Raw genomic sequence first — 22,382 nt, forward strand, 5'->3', positions numbered from 1 at the left:
AAACCTTCGGTTGTAGTCATCCAGCATATGCTGGAGGTTTGAAAACAAAGAAACTGGGAAAGATGCCATAGGAAACTGGACCAATTGGTCATCCGGTTGGACCACTTCCTCCACCTCCTCCTGGTCAGAACTGGAGTCTTGACATTTTATGATTAACTCCGATGGACTGTGAGCTTCATCGTCATCATCGTCCCCCATAGATCCAGTCTCGTGATCAGTTGCCATCAAAGGTGAGGGTAATTGGAGATCAGGAGGTGGCAACTGCAGAGAAGAATCCCTGCCAGAGGTCAAGGAAGGCAGTGGTACCAGAGGCATGGTGGCAAAAGAACCCAATCCTGACGAGGATCCTGAACATGCCGCTGAGGAAATCGCCATCGTCGACGAGGTAGGGCCCACTGAGGGATTCGTCGTCGACGGTATCGTCGTCGACGGAACGTGCGTCGACGGAGTCTTCTTTGCTGGGATCTGAGGAGACGGCAGCCTCGTCGACGGTGTCTTCGTCGACGGTATCTTCGTCGACGATAATGTCGTCGACGGCACCGTCGTCGACGGTACCTTCGTCGACGGTACCTTCGTCGCTTTCTTCGACGACGACGCCGTCGTCGTGGAGCTGGTCGACGGAGCACTCGACGTCGACGGGGCTCTCGTCGTCGAAACCATCGTTGCCTTCTTCGTCGACGATGTCGACGTCGACGAGGTGGTCGACGGAGAGGCTGACGTCGACGGGACCTTCGTCGACGATGAATCCTTCGACGTCGAAGAGGTTTTCTTCGTCGACGGCAACTTCGTCGCCGACGAGACAATAGGGATCGTCGACGGGATTGTAGTAGCTCTCGCCGACGCTGAGGACGTCGACATCACCGTCGTCGACGACGAGGAAGCAGACGTCGTCGTCACAGAGGTCGTCGACGAAGACATCAAAGCCAATCTTGTGGACGGAACGGTCGTCGACGAGCCCGTCGACGACCTGGGAGTCAAGACTGTCAGAATACTGATAGAGCCTGGACAAGATGCCTGAGAGCCAGGTCTCGTGGGCGTTGACACAGAAGGCATAGAACTTGAAGATTGTGCCACAGGCAAAGCCAGCTTTTTCTTTTTCTGAAGAAAAGGAGAAGGCAAGTCTTGAACACTCCCACGCTTGGAAGGGACAGTGGAACAGCCTGACTGAAGACTTACTGCGTCTGACAGAACATCTTCTTTATCTTGGAGGCGCTTCAACCATATAAGAAGACGAACTTCCCTGTCTCTGAGAGTCTTAGAAGGAAGAGCTCTACAGAATTTACATTCATCCACCTTGTGGTCAGGGTACAGGCAGTAAATACACTTTTGGTGGGGGTCCTTCTCAAACAACCGTAGTTTCCCACATGAAGAGCAAGCTCGAAACAAAGACTTCTTACTTGACATTCTGGAAAAAATAAGTTGAAGAGACAAACTCTGAAGAAAACTGAGCAGAGCTCAGGGAGACTCCCTTCACACGACGTGCGGTAGAAAATCTGAGGGCTTGAGCTTCTGAGGAGAAGGTTCTAGAGGGTGCTTGAGCCTGATTGGCTGCAGTTTGGACCAACATAATGACACTGATATGTTACAAATGAGTTTTTTCTCTTGTAATGTCTTCCTATGGAAGTTACCATTTAGAGGTTTTACAGTGTATTATCTCTATTTTTATTACTCTATGATATTATCATTTATGTTATATTAGCAATATTGCTATTTTTATGTACCGTGGGACTCCCACTTCGACGACGGGGAATATTCAAGCATGTGAATCTATGAAAGACACCCCTAATACTGGAGAAAGATTGACATCACCCTGACCGCCATAGCATATGTATGGTGGAGCAAGAAAGTATGATTTCTCTAGGGGACGCAAGACAGTCGGACAACCCTATCCAGGTTGATCCCAGCACAGGGGACAACGGGGTAATAGAAGAGTCTAAACAAGGCAATACACTAGATATAGATCTTGATAGCCATGCAAATTGTCCACCTAATGAAGTGGTTGGCACACCAAAGGAAACCGGTGTTGTGAAATCCCGGCTGCGTGAAGTAGTTGACCTTAGGGCAGGAGTATATGGTAACGGTAGCGGATTTAGCCTTATTATCTGGAATATTGCCGGGTGGTGTAGGAAGGTAGATTCCTTAGGCTGGAAGGAATTTGTTAATAGCCACGAAATGTTATGCTTCCAGGAGACATGGTGTACGGAGAATATCAACTTTGATGGGTATGTCTCATTTAACCTACCTGCCATGGAATCTGTCGCAGGCAGGGCTAAAGGAGGACTCTTAATACTCCTGTCCGTTAAATTGCCATTGGAAGTAAAACTGTATAAAATGGTTGGTTGCCATTCCCAAGTTCTGTGGCTACAACACAAAAATGCGGTACAAAAGTGGGTGGTGATGGACGGAGCATCTGAACCAATCAAACACTCACACCCAGTCAACAGATCTGGGTTTAATCCATCACCGTTCTTTAGCCCACTCTGCCACCCCAGTTCAGACATGGCCATATGCAAATCAGTCTGACCCTGTGCCTCATGGGAACAGTCCAGCCCGAACTTCCAAGCCATGCCTTCCCTGGACCGGAAACAAGCTTCCTAGGACCGGTTTCTGGCATTCCAGCCGTCTTCAGCCAGGCTTGCTTGAATCCAGTGGCAAACTGAGCAAAGGACTCACGTCTGAGCATACCCTGCCAACTTATGGCGACAAAGCGGTACAAAAGTGGGTAGTGATGGACGGAGCCATCTGAACCAATCAAACACTCACACCCAGTCAACAGATCTGGGTTTAATCCATCACCGTTCTTTAGCCCACTCTGCCACCCCAGTTCAGACATGGCCATATGCAAATCAGTCTGACCCTGTGCCTCATGGGAACAGTCCAGCCCGAACTGCCAAGCCATGCCTTCCCTGGACCGGAAACAAGACAAAAATGGTCGCAATGTCCTGCTAATTAACTTCTACAACAATCTGTTTTATTCCACGCGACATAAAGTGGTTACTGAATTAGAGAATGTACTAGATAAATTGTGTTCCGATAATCATATTAATTTTGATTTTATTGGGGGGGGGGGGGGTGATTTTAATATATCAATGTGTCCCCTTTCTTTAACGAAGGTCTGTGGGTTTAATAATGATTTAGGTGACGAATGTGTTCACTTTTTGCATACCACCTACGGAGAGGTCTTGAATGGCCAAATTTGATATGGAGGCATTGCAGTGTGCCAAAGATGGGGATGGTAATTCTGTACCGACCTTCACAGGCAGGAAAGCTTGTACTATTATTGATCACCTGTTGACCTCGACAAATATTAGTGCATACTGTACCACTCCAGAGATAATAGATTTGGCCATTAGTGATCATAACTGTATTGTTCTAACACTTTGTATTTGGGGCTCTAGAAGTCAGATTCCCCAAGTAACGGTAGATGATATTATCCCATGTAGACCGAATGGTCCAAGGAGTAAGTGGAAAGGGGGAAATTCGGACCATTTTTTAAAAAGAATTGTCACGGCATGTCAAGCTGAGTTATATGACTGTCTGGACTCCAATGTTGACTCCTTGCATACTATAGAATGCATTAGTAGGATTAAAGTTAAAATTTATAACATCCTGACTGTAACTAAGGTGAATAGGTCAGTGCAGAATAAAGGGTGGTTTGATCATGCCTGTACGCAATCCCTGTTGCAGCTAAAGCAAGCCTTGTCAAGTAGACCGAGGGACAGGACAATCGTTACCAACCGGAGATCTGTATATAAAGAACAGTTAAAGCGAAGGAAGAAGGAGTTACAGGAAGAAGCATGGGATAAACTGACTATGGCAGTAGAGATATCTAATACCAAGTTGTTTTGGGATACAGTTAACTCCCCTTTTATTAAAAATGAGGACGCCCCTGATTTAACATCCCATGTTGGTGAGGAAGCATGGGTTGCGCATTTTACCAGCATTTTTGACCCAGGGGAAACTAATGGGGACGCAGACATTTGGCCGACTCTCCCACTTAACATCACACTCTCAGAGGTAGAATACGGTATTAGTAGTAGTAATGGTGGAAAGCACCAGGGCCAGATGGTGTGCCAGTCGACTTATATAAAGCCGAACCGGCACTCGGGGGACCAGTACTGACCAGAGTTTTTAATGCTGCTGTAATGGAAAATCCGCCATTAACCTGGGGCGAGTCCACAAACATTCCCATATTTAAAAAGGGAAGCAGATCTGTAGCCAAAAAATATCGACCTATCTCTCTTCTAGACTCATCATTCAAGATCATGAGCAGGGTCTTGCTAGTTAGACTAGAAGAATGGGCTGTGGATAATAAGATTCTGGCTCAGTCACAATATGGGTTCAGGAAAGGGCAAGGGACCATGGAACAATGCATTAACTTAGACCTTTTAATAGGGAAATATACGCCTGCAAAGCAAGGATCTTTATACCTTTGCTTTACAGACCTAAGTAGTGCATTCGACCTAGTAGACCACGCCCTACTATGGCAGATTTTATTGGGTCTAGGAGCCCCAGAACCTATTATTTTCTTTTTGGCTAGACTATATACTAAATTATCTGCCCGTGTGCGTTGTGGACAAGCCGGAGAATGCACAGCTAAACTCAAGGTTAATCTAGGCATTAGACAAGGCTGCGTTCTCGCGCCTCTTCTTTTTACCCTCTTTATTAATGCCATTGATGCTGAACTTAAAATGGTTAAATGTGACGCACCACAGGCGGAGGGCCTTGATGTACCGGTACTGCTATACGCGGATGACGCAGTACTTCTTTCTAGGACACCAGTAGGCCTTCAGAGACTTATGGATAAGTTCTCAGATTTTATTAAGGGCAGAAAGCTGCAGATAAATAAAACTAAAACCTATGCTATGATCTGTGGCAACAGAGCAGGAAAAACACAATCCTTTTATTTAGACCACCAAAAAATCTCATCAGTAGAGAAATTCTGTTACCTGGGTATAACTTTCTCCAGTAACGGAATGTGGACACAGGAGGTAACCAATGTTAGGGCTAAAATGGCCAAAGTGCATTTGGGGTTTTTAAATGTGCGGCCAAACTTGGGGAATCGCCGTATCCATGATATGCTACATATCTATCAATTGAGATGCGTGTCGATATCGCTTTACGGAGCTGGGGTCTGGGGCTACTGTCACCATGTAGATCTTCAAATAGAGGAAAATAGGTTTTTAAAAAGGTTACTCAATTTACCTATGTCGGCCTCCACCGAACTCATACATAATGAGGTGGGGTTGGAACATCTGACAGATTTAATTGGGCTAAGACCCCTGATGGTCTGGAGATCTATATGGTTGAAGGATGAAATGACTTTTAATAGAAGTATTATTAATGACTGCCTCCGTCTGGACAAATGCTTACAGATCCCATGGCTCAAATATGTAGTATCAACTTTCAAGGATATACTTAATATAAATATTATGGAAGATCCTAGTAGTGCTACTGATATATCAAAGAGTGAAATTAAACACACTTACTTCAGGAAGAAAGCTTCTGACCGTAAACGTACAAGTGGGCAGTTATCAACGTATAATATATAAGTTTTATACTTTTCATGTGGATACCGTTGGTTTTCAACAATATCTAACCACGGTTACCAGAACATCACACCGGTTTGTACTGACTAGAATGAGACTAGGCATTGTATCCCACTGTCCCATGTCCATGTGACGGAGTCACAAAACAGAGCACTATGCACTTTCTTCTCATTTGTAATTTATATTTGCACTTCCGCATTGCTTTTCTTAAACCTCTTTTTAAAAAATGCGGCATTCTATCTGTAAATACTGCTATGAATCTTCTGTTTTTATTACATGAGCCGGATATCTGTTTTTTTACTGCAACTTATATCCTAAAATCAATTGCTGCTACAACGAGTATCCTATTTTAACACTTGTTGTCCTGATTGCTGCTACCTCATATAATGTACTGTATATGTCTTAAATGTTTTTGTGCTTTTATGATTGTTTTTATAATCGAATAAAGCTTACTGAACTGACTTCTGTTTTGAATTAGTTTTGGGCAGAGGCATGGAAGCATTTTGTCGGAGAAACTTGCATTTCGTCCCATAATATCTGAATTCATTTGATTAGGAAAAGCCAGTACTTGTAGGGAGTCTATAGGCTTTCAGTTGTGTAATGTACGTTCTAGAAGGGGATGGGATGATATTTTAAACAGTTTCAGCAGAAACAATGACAACTATTTTGGTATCTTTAATCTGAAAAGTGTTTTGAGAGCTAAGGAGTATTCTGATAAAATAGGGCTGATTATTGCTTCATTCTGTTTATTTCCTATTCTGGATCTCATTTTGTGATTACTCAAGATGCCTTTGCTATTGAGTTGGAACTTTTATTTTCTAGTATACTGTATTTAAGAAAGACAAGGGATATGTTGGTTTTTGCTTTTTTTCTCTAGATTATTGAATGATTTAGCAAATCCACGTCAAAACTTTGCATTAGGAACCATGATTATGTTAAAATAACCAGGTAATTAGAATGATGACCTCCTTGGCTAATAAGGTTATTTGGGCACTGTCTCCGAGGGATGGTGTAGTTTAATATAACCCGTGCATTTCTTTTAGAATGTTTACCTATGAGAAAGGAAAGTCTCTTACCTTGATGATGAGTGAGCAACATTTTGAAACATCAGTACTTTAGATTCTTTGAAGGTATAAAAAATGTATTCAATAACGTTTTAAAAATGTGATTAATTCTTACAAGGGTTGTATATGCATTTATATTATACATATATGGATTTTCACCACAGGGTGATGCCTTTTGTCAGTGTTATCTATTTATGATGTATTTTTTCACCATGTTTTCTAATATTTTCCGGTCCTTATTTTTGTATTTGTTTTCATTGGAAATCTGGTTTGGTTGATACATTTTGGTGTGTATATTGTTTTAATTTTGCACTAAATATGTGTACTTTCTGTTGCCTAAGCTACAAACTTTGCTTTCCACCCACAGGAGACACAAGGGAACTTGGTTCAATGTACCAATGCTGAATGTGAAATACAGGTTATTTGTTGTCCCACTGAACCCCACCCAATCCATAGTTACAGTGAAGCCATGATTTTGGGTTAATAACAATCCCTAGAACGGGATTGGGGCACTGTGGTGGCAATAAACCATTTTCTTTCTTTACACTACCAATGAAACATCACTAAGAAGAACAGAAATGTATACAACAGGGCGAAACTGTTCCTTAACACATCTAAAATAATCATACAGAATAGCATAAAAACAGCAAGAAGACACATTGCAAACAGCAAAAATAGAATAAACATTTCTAACATGATTATAATGTCATCTAAAAGCCTAACACCCTAAAACCTATGTTTATGCGCTATCCTTGGAGAGCATGTCGTAGACTTACTTGATGTCTACAGTTTTGTAGAGAGAAGTGGCGCAACACATACCTTGCTGACAGCTCGGGCTGTCATTTTCGGAAGAGCCGCTGAGGAAGCATTACCTGCAAAAGGCAAACATGCGCTGCAGTAGCAGCCTCCCTCCGGTACCCGGCTCTTCTCAGTGTCAGGCAAGATGCATCATCATCTCTAAGAGCAGGCAATAGTCAATATCGTCTTACACAGTATCTTACAGAATCATCTGGGGCGAAGCACCTCTCTAGTCAAGGGATCGAGTGGTGGCCCTTAAATACTAAATATTGACAGGGATGAAAACCTCTGACATAATTTCAGGAATGTGGTACAAAAATTACGGGTCCTTGACATATCTAGGAAAATGAGAGACGAGTAAACGCCTAATCGGACTACACTTTTTTGATGATTTACCTAGGAACGTGCCTAGATGGCCATGACATATTGATATGGGAGCACTTGTTCAAGACTGGGTGTTACTTCAGGTGTTATATCTAGGTCATTATCGGAATTACTTGACAAACTTGGTGAAGCCGCCTGATGTCACTTCTGGCAACTATTAAGTTCAGAGCCCTCTACCCACAACATTGTTGCTTTGATGTGTTCCAGATCTAGTTTGACACCTGGGATTGTTCTGCAGGTGATGAATCTGCAGGTAGAAGGATCCATCAGAATAAAGCAAAACCAAAGGGGATGATGGACGGAGTGCTGAACATTGCAAGCACTCGCCCCCAGTCAACTGATCTGGGTTTAATCCATCATCATTCTTTAGCTCACTCAGCCACCCCAGTTCAGACATGGTCATATGCAAATCAGTCTGACCCTGTGCCTCATGGGAACAGTCCAGCCCGAACTGCCAAGCCATGTCTTCCATGGACCGGAAACAAGCATCCTGGGACCGGTTTCTGGCTAATCAGCCGTCATCAGCCAGGCTAGCTTGAATCCAGTGGCTAAGTGAGCAAGGGACCCACGTCTGGGCATACCCTGCCAACTTAGGGCAAACTCGTTATCGCATCCATCAGAATAGCCAACTTTGCTGTTCAATACTTCACACTTTTTTGGCAGTTCCCCAACTGCTGTGGCTTCTGTTTTATCCAGATTATGTAGTGTTTATATTTTACACTTAATTTGCACAACGGTATTGCTTTGAGTGGTAGGAAATAGCACACATGAAGTAGATATGAAGAGGTAAAAACTGCAATCAATGAAAGTGCTTTGCCATAGGTGATAAGTAAATTCTCAACAATAGAACTTTTGCCCATCCATTAAATATTTAAAACATAGTTTTTATGATTTGTTTTTTTATATTGCCCTTCGTACAGCACCTCTGCAGTTTAAAACTATTGTAAATAAAATATGTTACTATTAACCAATTTATAGTACTCCATATACTGACTGTGCAAGACTCAAAAACTTTCACATCCCTACTTTTGTCATCGGCAAGCATTGAGCTCACTCAGATATCCTATCATCATCAAAAAAAGTCTATCCCAGATTCGAAAATCCTTAAAACCGCATAAATCATACTAAAAGCACATCCACCTATAAAATCATTAGCATCAAAATCCAATAAACAGTATTAAAATAACATTTAAACAATGCACAATGCATATCAGATATGGAGGATATTTCATCAAGCAACTAAAAAGTAATTACCATCTGATAAAATGAACAAGTGGTCATGATACAATAGCAAAAAATCTCAAAGTGCTTAGCAGCAGCCCGTTAGTAGCACCAAAAATTAAAGCATGCCTGTATCATCTTACTAAGTCAGGACTATGACTGTTCAAGTTCAGAAAGAGCCTTAAAACATGGCTGTTCTCTGCCTAATCCCCCATCAACTTAAGAAGTGAGTTCTGTAACGATAGCGCCGAGACACCCGTATGGGTATTTGCGCGCTTTAAAAATTGCATTAAATAAATAAATAAATAAATAAAGAAGTGCAAAGCAACATTTTGTTACAGAAGTTTGTAGACCGCCATTATAATCATACTATGTCAAAATTCAACCTCAAAGCAAGGGCTTTCTTGTGAATAATCTATGCAGAGAATAGGAAGTTGCTGACACTAATGTAGATCTTCTCGTCAGTGTCCGTTCTCATTCTCAATGCATGTTCTATTCTCCTTATGTCTAACAAGATACACATGGGTTTGATCCACTTCTTACGGGGGGGAGACATAGGCTTTGTAAAAGAAGAAGAAATGAAGTAGAGTTTCCTCCTCCAGATTACAGGTGAGACAACGTGCTGATGCAATAATTGGATCCCGAGAGGATGAAGAAAATTTTAATAGGCAACATTACAGATCAGAAATGTATAAAGAACTGCTTGGCCGGGGTGCCAAGTAATCTTGTCTAGAAAAGGCTAAAACAAAATTGGACTACATTAATATAAAAAATGAAAAAAAACTATCTGTTCAGCCGCCCTGACTGCATTTTCTTAATTCCACATCCCATGTCATACGGTTCATACTTTCTCAGTACAACTATGTTTTTGGACAGCATAAATGTCAAAACTGTTCAAGTCCACACTCACCATCAGGATAGGTTGGCCTTAGTCTTGACTGACTCACAGTGCACCATCTGTACCCCTAACCTAGCAAGGTAACAGGTGGTATGAGCAACCTCAGAATACGACAACACTGCCTCCCTAAGGAAGTCATGGAAACAGATCTAAAGTCCTTTTGTTGACGACTCAAAGGGAAACACAAGAAATACTCGAATTGGCACTTCAAATATTAATTGAAGCAATAGGATTCTTGATTAAAATATGTGTGCTGCAATTATCAATAGAAGGAAACAAAACAGAGTAATCAGCATCACAAGAATGGTAAAGAAAATGAATAGTTCAACCAATGTGTGGTTACAAAGAATATATGTTTGAATATGAGTAAAGGTATAGTTATGCTCCTACCTAGCACTCCCTAACCTGCTGTGCCTAGGGTGGGTGGAGCTGTCAGAGTCCCTGAGAGTGAACTAACTCCCCAGTTACCTGGGGGTATGTTTCATCTGGGAGCCCGTCTTGGTGTAGAGCCTGGTGCCATCCTTAGGAGGTAAACAGGTTTCCGCAGGGCTGAAATTCTGGCATGGGGTGACCATAATAATGTCAGCGAAATGCACCTAACTAGATAACGGAGTGATGATGTTTATATAACACACTTCACCCATGTTGCCCTGTCGAAGCCCCCCCTCAGGTCCCCATTATTGACTCTTTCCTTACAGTGTTGAGGATGAGCGGACAATAACAAAAAACGTTTTGAGCAGTGAATTTAGCTCTCATACAGAATATTCAAGGCTCTCATAATATGCCAACGAAGAAATTGAAATGTACAAAAAGTAATTTCAGAGAATATTATCCCATACAGGCATGCAAGCAAATGTGTGTCAATTGTCAATGTTCAAGAAAGATGTCAACTTTAAACATGAGTATGTAAAATGGAGATGTTCTTGCCTGGGCCTAATGTGACCACATAACACCCATAAAATAGATTTTAGTCCATCTTCAAGCATGGATCTTGGAAAAGAGGCTGCATCATCAGGGGAATGCCACAGAACGGCTATGTTAAGCTTCAAGGTGATTTCCGTGACAAACCTTGTCCAAGGAATTTTCAGATAAATATTTGGGCACATTATTTCTGCAAGAAGGAGCCTTCATGGAGACAGTTCTTCTTTGGACCATAATCTATATGGCAGAAGTCGGAGTTTGCAAACTAAATCAGTTGGAAGAATGCCAACACCTATAAACTGCGGAACATAGGGAGTGCTTGGTGGCAGGTTCAACAGTGCCCTTAAAGCGGAGGTTGTTCCTCCTGGCCCTGCCTTCTGCGTCTTCCACCCTCGAGGCCAGGCCCTTGGTGATCGTTTCAAAGAATGCAACTTTTTTTGCAAGGTAACGACCGAGTCTTCTACTCCCGAGACCCTAGTCTCAGCCTCGGTGATGCTATCATGAACAAAGGACCTGCCGTAGGAGCATGATGTTGGACCCCACCCTGCGCACCTCCCTGTTCCGCTGTTGGGGCTCCTGCTCCAGCATAAAGATCTAGGGTGCTCTGTTTGGCAGAGCCTCCGTACACCTTGTCCCTCGCCATTGTGTAACTTGGACCACTGGGCTCTCAAAATAGAGAATCAATGGCCCCGCAGACCGGCCCCCAACACGAGCAGCACCCACCAGGCCCATGGTACATTGCCCTTTGCTGTCACAGATGCTGCTGATGATCCTGTCTTGTGTCCAGGAGCTCTGGAAATGAGAGGCTTGGATGGGGCCCTCTTGCGCACAAACTGCACCAAAAGCCAGCCTGGCCGCTTCCACTGACTATAGCACCACCACCCCCCCTAGTGGGTGCCCCCCAGTCCTCACAATCACGTGTTCACGATCGTCAGGGCAGCGCGAGTTACCACCGCACCGCATCCTTCATCCCTCGTGGCTCCAAGACCCAACCCCACGCCAGAGGATGAGCGAGGATTCAACTAGGGCCCAATTATTCCAAGCCAGATTTCCAAGTGCAGTAGTGTCTACTGTAGTGTCCCCCGAGTCGCCCACAGCCACGCATCATGCAGTACGTCTCACCCGCTGCCGCTACGGCTCCTCCTATAGCTCTGCTCCTAGCGGTCCCAGTATACTCCACTGCCATCCAACAAAGGCAATCCAGCCGCAGATCCAGGCAGCTGCGTCCTCCCACGTAGGTGCAGCCACAGAGTCTCTATACTCAGGAGCCCTTCGGGGCATAGAACATCGCCGTGTCTCCCGTAGCAAACCCTGGGTCACAGACCTCAGTCCCACAGCCAAGAGACAGGGCCGCGTTGCCCAACCCCCAGGCCTTGGAGCTAGCCGCTGAGTAGCCCCAGGGGCCCCGCTGGAGCTTGTCTGGAACGCTGTAGGTCTCGCACCAGGAGCCAGCCCCCAGCAAGCCCGCCACACTCCCCCCCCCCCCCCCCCCTGCGGCTCGATCCAGCCACCGAGTATGAGACAAGAGGGAGGGGGAGGGAGAGAAGCACCAGGGTACTCACCGGAGACTCACCGGGGACTGCTCCACAAAGTGGATGCCTCCGCTGCCACCACTCAGGTTCCTCATCTGTGCCGGAGGGCCAAGTCACTGCCCTGGGTAGACCGGCGGCTGCGGGGGATATCAGAGCAGCCCGCGCCAGTTGTCCTCAACCTCCGCAGGCGCCACCTGGGCACTGCCTCTCAGCCACGCACCCGCCCTCAAAGGTCGTACGCCTCCTGCGCTGCAGCGTTCACTACAGTCGTGGTCTGTCCTCGGGTCCGACTCCTCACTGTTCGGTTCCTGACTACTACAGGGGGTGGTAGGGAAAATTTCAACTGGCAAAACAGGATTTTAAGGATTTTGAAGATGGGCTGAGCAGAGCTCGCCTAACACGCGTCCACCATGTTGGATCGCTAGGCCACGCCCCCTGCATGTTATTATTAGACCGGCGTGGGAGTGTTATCTATTAATTAATTTTAGTTTAAAAATCACAGGTCTAATAAGCAGGGGAACATTCTACGGAGACATTGAGGAAATGGGGTGGGAGAGGGTTGAAAGAAATTGGAATTTAATAAGGGGAACTCACTTGATGAGCTCAGAGACAGTCTTGTGTGTTGGGGTGACCGGGAACAAACAGAGAAAGAGTGTGTGTATGTTTGAGTGTCAGTGATGGTGTGCACGCCCATGAGCCAGTATAGGCTACCATGCTTCTTTACAGTCTGTACCCGCCCATCATGGGTTGTCACACAGCAGGACTAAAGCACCGGTCCACGATGCTAATGCCTTGGCCCAGATCTGACCAGGGACACTCAGGCAAACAGAGAATTATTGAGGGCATGAGTGGTAATGGAGGCCAAGTCAGATAGAAGTGAAAGTGCACATTGTAGACCGTGCATATGAATGTTCAATCTGCCAGTAAGAGACTGATGAAGCAGTTATGGGAGGACCATCCCCGTGCCTCATTCAGGCTCCTTTCGGAAGTTTCAGGGTGTGAGGATAGGAGTCTCTGAGACTGGTTGGTTACGTGCATTCCGTTGGTCTCACAGAAAGTCAGAAAAGATTTAACACAAAACAGCATATTCAAGGACTTATGCATGGTCAACAACTGTGCATATTGAGCACTACAGACATGGAGCTGATGCTGTGCCCTTAGTCCAAAGCCCATTGTTTTGAAGACCACCCTCAGGTGGCTCAGTGGGTTGCGGCTGCAACAGGTCCTGCCCCATGGCTAGGCCTAACACCCAGATATCGCTCCTCCCTGTTGAAGGACATGTATAGTAAAGTTATGTAGACAAGGGTGCTGGGCAAAATATATTCCACCACTTGCACTCTGAGAAAGCGCTGCTAGATATACATATCGATGTAAAACAAATTAGTGAATTGCACTCAAGAGCCACATTAGCAAAACTTAATCATGAAACCAGTTGCATCAAGCGGGGTTGGCACATGTCAGAAATCTTTTGTCTAGCTAAAATGTCACATCAAATTGAATGTGGCCCTACTTTAGTAACTAAGAAGCAAATAAACCGTTTCAAGGTCAATAGAAGTAATCTTCAACCCTTAGGTTATTAAAATTATCAATTTGGATAACTATCACCTGCAGCTTTCTCGCTGACTTTTTTTGCAATAAAGTCTTGTAAAATATCCCGCTTTTGTAAGTGCAGTCATTAATTTAAGTGTGGCTAATGCGATTAGGAGCACCTAACACTGCAATAGGAACAGGTTTCACAACTCCAAGTTTTCGCAAATGTAGAGTAAAGCAGATTTGATAAGATAAGGAGAAGCTCCATTGCCTACTCATATCCCTCTGACACTTGTGTGGTTTTAGGGTGTAATGACTTGCACAAATCCGTTTCAGGCTGAGTACCAGACTATATGTAATGTAGAATGAAAACAGCTACTGTTCAGGATAGACCAAGCTTAAAACTGTAGCTATCAATTATTTATCTCTAACTGCAGGATACAAACATTGTGAATTTGCTGTTCATTATCCACCTTTATGGAACTTACTACAGGGCCAATCAGAAAAATCAAAGGCACTCTAAGAAGCTTATGAGCCCTTCTCTGTGTGGCCTTCACCCCACCGCTCGCTATGACTAATTCATCCAGTTAAGCCATGATGTATAAATAATCTTAATCAAGGACTCTATCAGCATACACATTTGATCAAACACTCCTTTTACATTATATCAATAAAGATTAGACAACAATTAAACAACTATTCCAATAACTTTGCTGCAAAAACCTACCTTGTAAAAACGACGCAAGAGGTGAACACTTTCTTCTCTTGCTCCCTGGAATAAAACAGAAATCTTTTTATTATGACACACATCATCAAAATGAACTCCTTACAGACAAAAATACATATTGCAAAGTCCTACTTGCACACAAAAGCCAGGTCTCAACTGTTTCAATCCTGTTATCCATGACAGAGTTACTGGACTCAAATTGCTTGTTAAGTTTTTAAAACCCAGCCAGCGTAGTTAATGAAGGTTCCAACTTAGGACCAGATTAAATCGTTGTTAAGGATTAACTGTCTGCTAAGATGAAAATCAGGCCCTTAGTAGGGATAGTTCCTACAGTGAGCTTGTCACGCCAGGCGTATACACTAAGATGTTCTCAGTATGAGGCACCCTGAAGCATTTGCTAAAAATTAAAAAATAAACGAAGACGGTGGACTTCAAACCTTGGTGTCCCTGGATGTCGGTCTCGGCTGCCACCTTTTCAGGGGCATTCAAGGCCCCTACACTGTCTCCCAGCAAGGATTTCGACTTTGCTCTCGCCGCCTACGAGTTGCTAATTAACACTCTTGAATTATAGCACCCCTTAAGAATACCCACCAGTCCCCTTCCAGGCATCAGACACGTTACGGCAACAAAAATCCAAGTGTAAATGGCTAGAGCGAAGATGGTGCTCATCTAAATTCCCTATGGATAAATCCATATGGCTGTTATGTTATGTTATGTTAATAGTCTTTTATATAGCGCGCGTACACCCAGGGGTTTCATGGCGCTGACTAGCAGGAACCCAGATGGACAGAAGGGTTATGCCCAGGCAAGAGAGAAGAGCCAGGTCTTAAGCTGTTTCCTAAACATTAAGAGGTCGGTGCAGGAGCGGATCCCCAGAGGGAGGGGATTCCAAAGTCTGGAAGCAAGGGTCGCAAAACTGGCACCGCCCTGATGTTGCAGTTTGAATGTCGGCGTATTCAGAAGATGAAGATTGGCAGATCGAAGATTACGGGAAGGTGTGTACCTAGGCAGAAAGGTATTGATAAATTGGGGACTGCGAACATGAAGAGATTTGAAAACGATACATGCAGGTTTAAATTCTACTCGTTGAGGGAAAGGGAGCCAGTGGAGTTGTTTTAGCAGGGGCCTGGCTGACTGCCAACGGGGCTGCTGGTGGATCAATCTGGCAGTTTGGTTCTGGACCAGTTGAAGACGTTTGCCAAGATAAAGCGGGAGGCCCAGATAAATTGAATTGGCATAATCCAGGTGTGATAGTACTAAAGCTATCACCACCTGGATCAAAGCCGACTGGGTTAGCATCCTACTAATTTTCTTTAACTTGCGGAGCTGGTAGAAGCAGGAGGATACCACCGTGCCCACCTGGGTTTTCAGTGAAAGATCCCTGTCGATGACTACTCCCAGACTCTTCACCGATGTGGAGGGAGTGGGCGGGAGACCTAATTTAGGGGGCCAATAGTGTGGACCCCAAAATAGTTGGCTTCTGCCATTGAGAATTATTTCTGTCTTGCCAGGGTTCAATTTTAAATGATTAGAGTCCATCCAGTAACGATATGTAGCATGGTGTCCTGGAATTCCCTGATAGAATCGGGAGAGCTGTCTATTGTGAAAATGAGTTGACGGTCGTCTGCATAGTTAAATGTGACGGCCTTGAACTTTCCCAGGGACTAGATCAGAGGGACAAGATACAGGTTAAACAAAAGAGGGGACAACGAAGAACCCTGAGGAACCCCACAGGTAGTCGGGAGTTTAGGAGCAGAAAAGGGAGCCAGGCGGACCGCTTGAGTGCGGTCACTTAGGAAAGACCTAATCCAGCTATAAGCTGAACTCCGGATGCCGGCTTGTTTGACACGGTCCAGTAAGATGGCATGGTCGACCGTGTCGAACGCGGCCGAGAGATCTAATAGAACTAGAGCCTGAGGTATTCCCTTGTCTGCATTGTCGCGAAGGGAGTCCACGACAGCGGTGATAACAGTCTCGGTTGAATGAGCGGGCCGAAACCCCGCTTGGTGAGGATCCAGGTGGTTAGAGTGTTCAATAAAATTGGAAAGGTGGGTGATAACGTGGGCTTCAAGGATTTTAGCCAGATAAGGGAGGAGAGAGATTGGCCTATAATTGGAGAGGACTGAGGAATCCGCACCCGATTTTTTTAGGAGGGGTACAACTACTGCCTCTTTGAAGGCTTTGGGGACCACACCCTGTGATAGGGAAGCATTGAGAAAGGTCAAAATAGGGGCAGAATGGACCGAGAGAATTTCCTTTAAAATATACGGAGGACAGCAGTCCCTAGGGGAATCAGATTTTACCCTTGTTATGAGGGTTTGTAAGGAGTCTGCATTGAGGAGTGGAAAGTGGTCGAAGGAATGATCACTGGGAATCGGTGGGATGGCGTTCGGTTTGGGGGCAGTAGCTGGGATACTGGCTTTAATTGCAGAAATGTTATCCCGGAAGTAAGGATCTACCACAATAAGGTCAAAGCAGCAATTAAAGCGCACATATCCTTGACCATTGCTTAAGCAGGCAATTCCACCAGAGAATTCTAAAAAAGCATTAAATAACTTTGACACTCCAGGCCTGCGCAACTTCCGGCCACACAAAGTTTCTGTAACTCTCTTGGAGACGTCTTTGAAGAAAAAGTCAATTCTATCTATATGAGTTTCCTGGTCAGCCTAGACAGCACAGAGTTGGAATTTGATTCTTCACATCCGGAGGCCATTTGCAGCCTGGGGACTTTAATCTCCGACCTACCGAAGAGGTCCTGAGATGATTTACTTGTATCAAATCAGGCTCCCCTTGCAATCCCTGTCCCGCCAAGATCGTGTCTATTTAATACATCATCTGGCCCCTTTCGTCTCGATGCAATTCAATCGTTCCATCCCCTTTGAAACCTACAGTGGGAGTAGAAACGCACTAGGGTCCTCACTCTTATAAAAACATCCTTACATCCCAAAGTTCTTGCAAACTATAGACCAATCTCGTTGTTACCCTTGCTGCGAAAAACCCAAAAAGCTGAATTAACAGCCAACTCATAGGTTTTCTGGAGACCCACAAGATTCTGGACTCCTCTCAGTCGGGTTTCCACACATATCATAGCACGGAGACAGCGCTGCTGGCAGTACAAGATAATATCGGCGCCTCTCTGGATGTGGGAACTCCAGTAATGTCAGTGTTGCTGGACGTAGCAGCAGCATTTGACACAGTCTCCCATTACACTCATCTGCAGACTGCAAGCTGCTGGCATTCATGGAAGAGCGTTACTTTGGCTGAGGAACTTCCTAGAAAACCGCAAACAGAATGTGCGTCTGGGTCCTTTCGAATAAAGAACAATGAACATCAACATAGGGGTCCCCCAGGGATCATGTCTGAGCCGGACAACTTTTAAACATCTATGTAGCACCCCTGCCTCAGATTGTAAAATCATGTGGTGTGGAGATCGTGTCAGACAGATGACACGCAACTTCTTTTCTCTTTCGGCCCCAAATAGCCAAAATAGGGTACATGCTATATAGGTTGTACTGTTCACATTGTGATGAAAAAAGGAACTGGCATGTTGGGAGCGATGCATTGCCTGTCTAACAGATAGGTAACATATAGATGGGGCATATATGTGGCTCTTCAAGTACATCTTCTATGGCTCTCATCTGAGAATCATGAAAATCAAACAAATCCAGTGGAGAGCTCGGCACATTAGAAACAGATGCGAAATTGGTGGAAACAAGTACCGATTAGAATTAACATTCTTTTGTGTCATGCTTATATATCTTGGTTTAAAATAACATCTAGCCGTTGTTCTACACACACCGACCCATTACGTGGAAAAACACACTTGACAATATTCTTTTTTTCTTAATGTAACAAATGTTGTTTTATGACTTGCTATATTCAATATTGTTCAGAATCGGAGCATATTTAAGGGTTTGCTTCTTTTAATTGGAATATTCCTATTTAATTTTGAGAAACAGTATATTACAAAAAATAAAATGGTGCAACATATGTAATTAGGATACTTCACATTACCTTATGGACCCAAGACCATTTAAAGTCACTTAACTCAACGAGGCAGCCTTTGCGGAATTTGTGTACAGTGGCTGTCACAGAGTGTAGCAGTAGCAATGCCCTGGTCTCAGTATTTTTCCTTTGCCTATTACACTTCTAGTACCGGTGCACTCCGGGTCTATGACACGTTTCGAGGAATATTGAGGCTCCACATGCATCACCCGTACCACATAGCATCCCCTAGTGAAAGGTAATCAGCAGTAGCCCAGCCTAGCTATTTTGGGCAAGGGCATCCTAGGAAGGGAAAGGGGCTGAAAGAAATAATGCAAGCAACAACCAAGAGACACAAAGCACACCACCCCACCCCACTTCCTGCTATAAGTCAGCTACCAGCAGTCTTCTTACTGATTTCAATCAATTAATGCAAAATCCAGAAAACCCTTGTTGCCTCCTAATTAATCAAAAACACCATCTAGGTTTCCCAAAACCCTCCACGGTAATATTTCTGATCAGGATTTCAATGTTTTTCAGGAGTTGAGGTCATGTCCAGAGTAGTAGCTTTATCAATCGCATGGCTGCTGGCAGACTAATATCATCAGGCGGGCTAGAGATTTTTGTATGAGAGAGAGACTTTGATAATATTTACAAAAATAATGACAAATTCCAGATTATTGTACATTTAGATCGATATAACTAACAAAATGCAAAGGCTCACAGAAAGCTGTTTGCTAACTCGAACGGCTGTGATGATAAAGATGATCCACCCAGATCAGAGTGGTTTCATGACTCAAGTCTAATACGTTGAATATATGCCAAACATATTAAGCTACTGAATATAACAGAGCAATAAGAAGGTCATGTTAGATAACAACTGGACAAACACACCCCTGCACCTGGGCTCATTACTCACCACTATCAATATAAAATAGGTAGACATGTTTGAAACTGGCTTTCCCAGTGTTTTACAAAATTATATCTCTTTAAGTCATCTGATCAAAACATATGGGCCCCTTTGACTAAACAAAAGACATTTACAGAGAAATCAGTAGAACACAACCTGCTGAAAAAAATTGAACAAACATGCCTACAAATCATCCATCAAGAAATAAAAAATGCTTCACAACACCGTACAGATCTCTAAAGGAAAATGACCTTCCAACGAGCTACCTAAGATCCTCAGAGAGTTAGGTAACCAAGAGTGCACCAATTCCAAGACAAACACTAAAGCATTCAATGATGTCATCACAAAACACTTAATTAAACCATCATCAAGATCTATCTTGATAACTAGTCTTCGCTCAGTGTGCTACAAAACAATATTAAATGGCCCATGTTTAGGAATACTAACGTCTTCACCCAGTAAGATGCATAGAACCTGCCCAGAGCTTCATCAGGATGACCTGAAAACAACTGTGGGGAGAAAACGAGTGACTGCATTACAATTGTTAGACTCACCTGCATCCTTTGACACAGAGCCTAATCACCTCTAATCCACTTCTGAGGGGAGTGGATGATGACATCCATATAAATCACTGGGCTGATGTGTTCCTACTTCTAGGATAGATCACGCATAATTTTACTGCCCCTTTTTACCTCAGTTCCTATCGGAAACTATTGGTGTTCCTCAAGCCCAATTATTTGCTACCTCTCCTTCAACGCCTAAATCAGCTTACTACTGGACTTCAAATTCTTCAACTGAATCTGATACAACTATACCGGTTAAACAGAGATCATTATGAAACTTGAGAAGCCATAGTTACAAGTCACCTAATGACTAGAAGCTGGTCCACCCGCGTAGCTAGGGGGGTGCGGTGGGGGCGGTCCGCCCCAGGCGGCACTCTTTTGGGGGCGGCTGCGCGGCCAGTGCCACGCACGCGGCCCAGGCAGTTAACAGCAGCGCGCACCTGTCCTGCCAGACACAGCTGGGGTGCTTTGTATTTTCGACCTTATCGGGGCCTGAATGAACTTTGAGTAAGGTGATTTAGGGGCTTTTTGCACAAATCATTTATTCTACTATCCATAAAGCCTTTGCGACCAGCTGCAAATGGGAAGTGAAGACGGTGTAACAGGAATAGTGAGTAGCACTCCTTATTACTTCCTTGAAGATGGAGAGCGTGTTTGTATTTTTGTTTTTTAAATAAAGGGACATATTTACAAGAGTATATTGACTCCAGCATCTGACGAATGTAGAAACCAGGAAACACCACACTTCACGACAGAACAGAAAGCACTTAAATATCGAAAATCATTGTCAGTCACACTCAGAAGGAGTCAGTACACATGTGAAAATGACAATGCAGATCTTGTGTTCACTGCCTCGACTTATGAAGAGAAAAGTCACCTGAATAGAGGTGACAACTGATGTTGCACAATCACAGCTAAACACTACAAAACAGTTCACAAGTCAAATAGCACGCCCTTCAACCAAATGTACATGCCTAGTATCACTAACACACTGCAAAGGAGATATTCGCAAAAAGTTATCTTTACATTTTCATGTACAGTGTCATGTTCATGCATGTATAACAAGCTCACTATTCTTTAGTCTAAAACTTCTAGGGGCATATTCTCAAGGATTTATCGCAGTTATTGGCACTTCATCACAGCCAAAGTGGTGTTAAATACATTGCACCATTCACAAGCTGGTGCTAACAGCCCATAGCACCAGTTTACCTGCGATTGCAGCTGCCAAAAACATCGCCACAGATGACCCAGGCAACTAACGCTAATGATATGCAGAGTAGGCGTTCCCGAGCAAAAAGCTGAGACAACACCACACCTCAACATTCTCAACGACCAGCCCGACCAGACAGATCGATTTGATTTTTTATTTTGTTTTTGCTATACCCTTCATCATTACGAGTGGTTATTCCCCCAGTAATGAGGACCAACGTCCAGATCTTGCTGCTTACTGCACCTAAATGCCATCTTCCGATTTTCCCCTGATAGATATCAGTAGGTTTGGCCTGAAAGCATTTATCAAGGGAACATGGTTTTCATTCCAAAACTCATAAGTCCAATAAGTGTGGTTCCAGGAGCTACCGCACATAGCAGAATTTAATGCAAACTCTTAAAGAATGCATAGACTAGATTACCTTGGGAAATTTTCAACAGTATAAAATTGAAATTTCTCAAAACGTTAGCAGCAGAAAACAGGATTTCAAAAATTCTAACTTCATGTAGGGCTAATATGTGGTATGCACTCCTTTCGTGTTGTAATTGTTCACGCAGCTCTGTTGGATGTCACATGCAGTTTTTCTGAGTCCCCAGATCTATCATGCAGTGTGTGTGTTCTTCTTTTGTACTGCCGGTCACCGGTGTATTCAACTGTGTAGCCTTGGACCGTGTCATGTATGTGCATGTAACTTGCATGATCGAGGTAACTATTAGCAGCGATACTATGCGTCTCTCGGACCTCTTTCAAGTGCTCGCCGTCCTTTTCCCCAGCACCCCTCCCCCCAGGGGCGGCAATCTGAGGGATAGCCCCGGGCGCCACAAGCTCTAGCTACGCCTCTGAGCTGGTCACCTAATGACTGATATACGAATGGAAAAAGGACTTCTGCCCACGGACTTAGGCCCCTCAATGGCAACACAAACTAAAGAAATAATGTCGAAAGTGTACTGACTTCAGCCTTTTCTAGTATGCACTGTCTAAAGGCCCATGCACTCCATTGGGACCATCCTTCATCCAAGTAAAACTAAGATTATTCCCAGTAAAGGCCCCTTCAGTCTAGACTGGCACCTGCTAGCGGCCACAGCCTACAA

At 44.1% G+C, this 22,382-nt stretch overlaps 1 protein-coding gene across 3 annotated transcripts in view; it reads right to left on the minus strand.

Annotated features, from left to right (window-relative positions):
* Positions 1-22,382, minus strand: part of CLEC16A (C-type lectin domain containing 16A) — a 654,120-nt gene that overhangs the window by 347,639 nt on the left and 284,099 nt on the right. For all 3 annotated transcript variants that reach the window (XM_078663155.1, XM_078663154.1, XM_078663156.1), the window contains exon 15: positions 14,625-14,669. In XM_078663155.1, coding sequence (XP_078519281.1) covers positions 14,625-14,669 — 45 coding nt within the window. The remainder of the gene's footprint in view (positions 1-14,624; positions 14,670-22,382) is intronic.

This window comes from Lissotriton helveticus, chromosome 10 (assembly GCF_964261635.1).
Source record: "Lissotriton helveticus chromosome 10, aLisHel1.1, whole genome shotgun sequence".
NCBI classification, from domain to species: domain Eukaryota; kingdom Metazoa; phylum Chordata; class Amphibia; order Caudata; family Salamandridae; genus Lissotriton; species Lissotriton helveticus.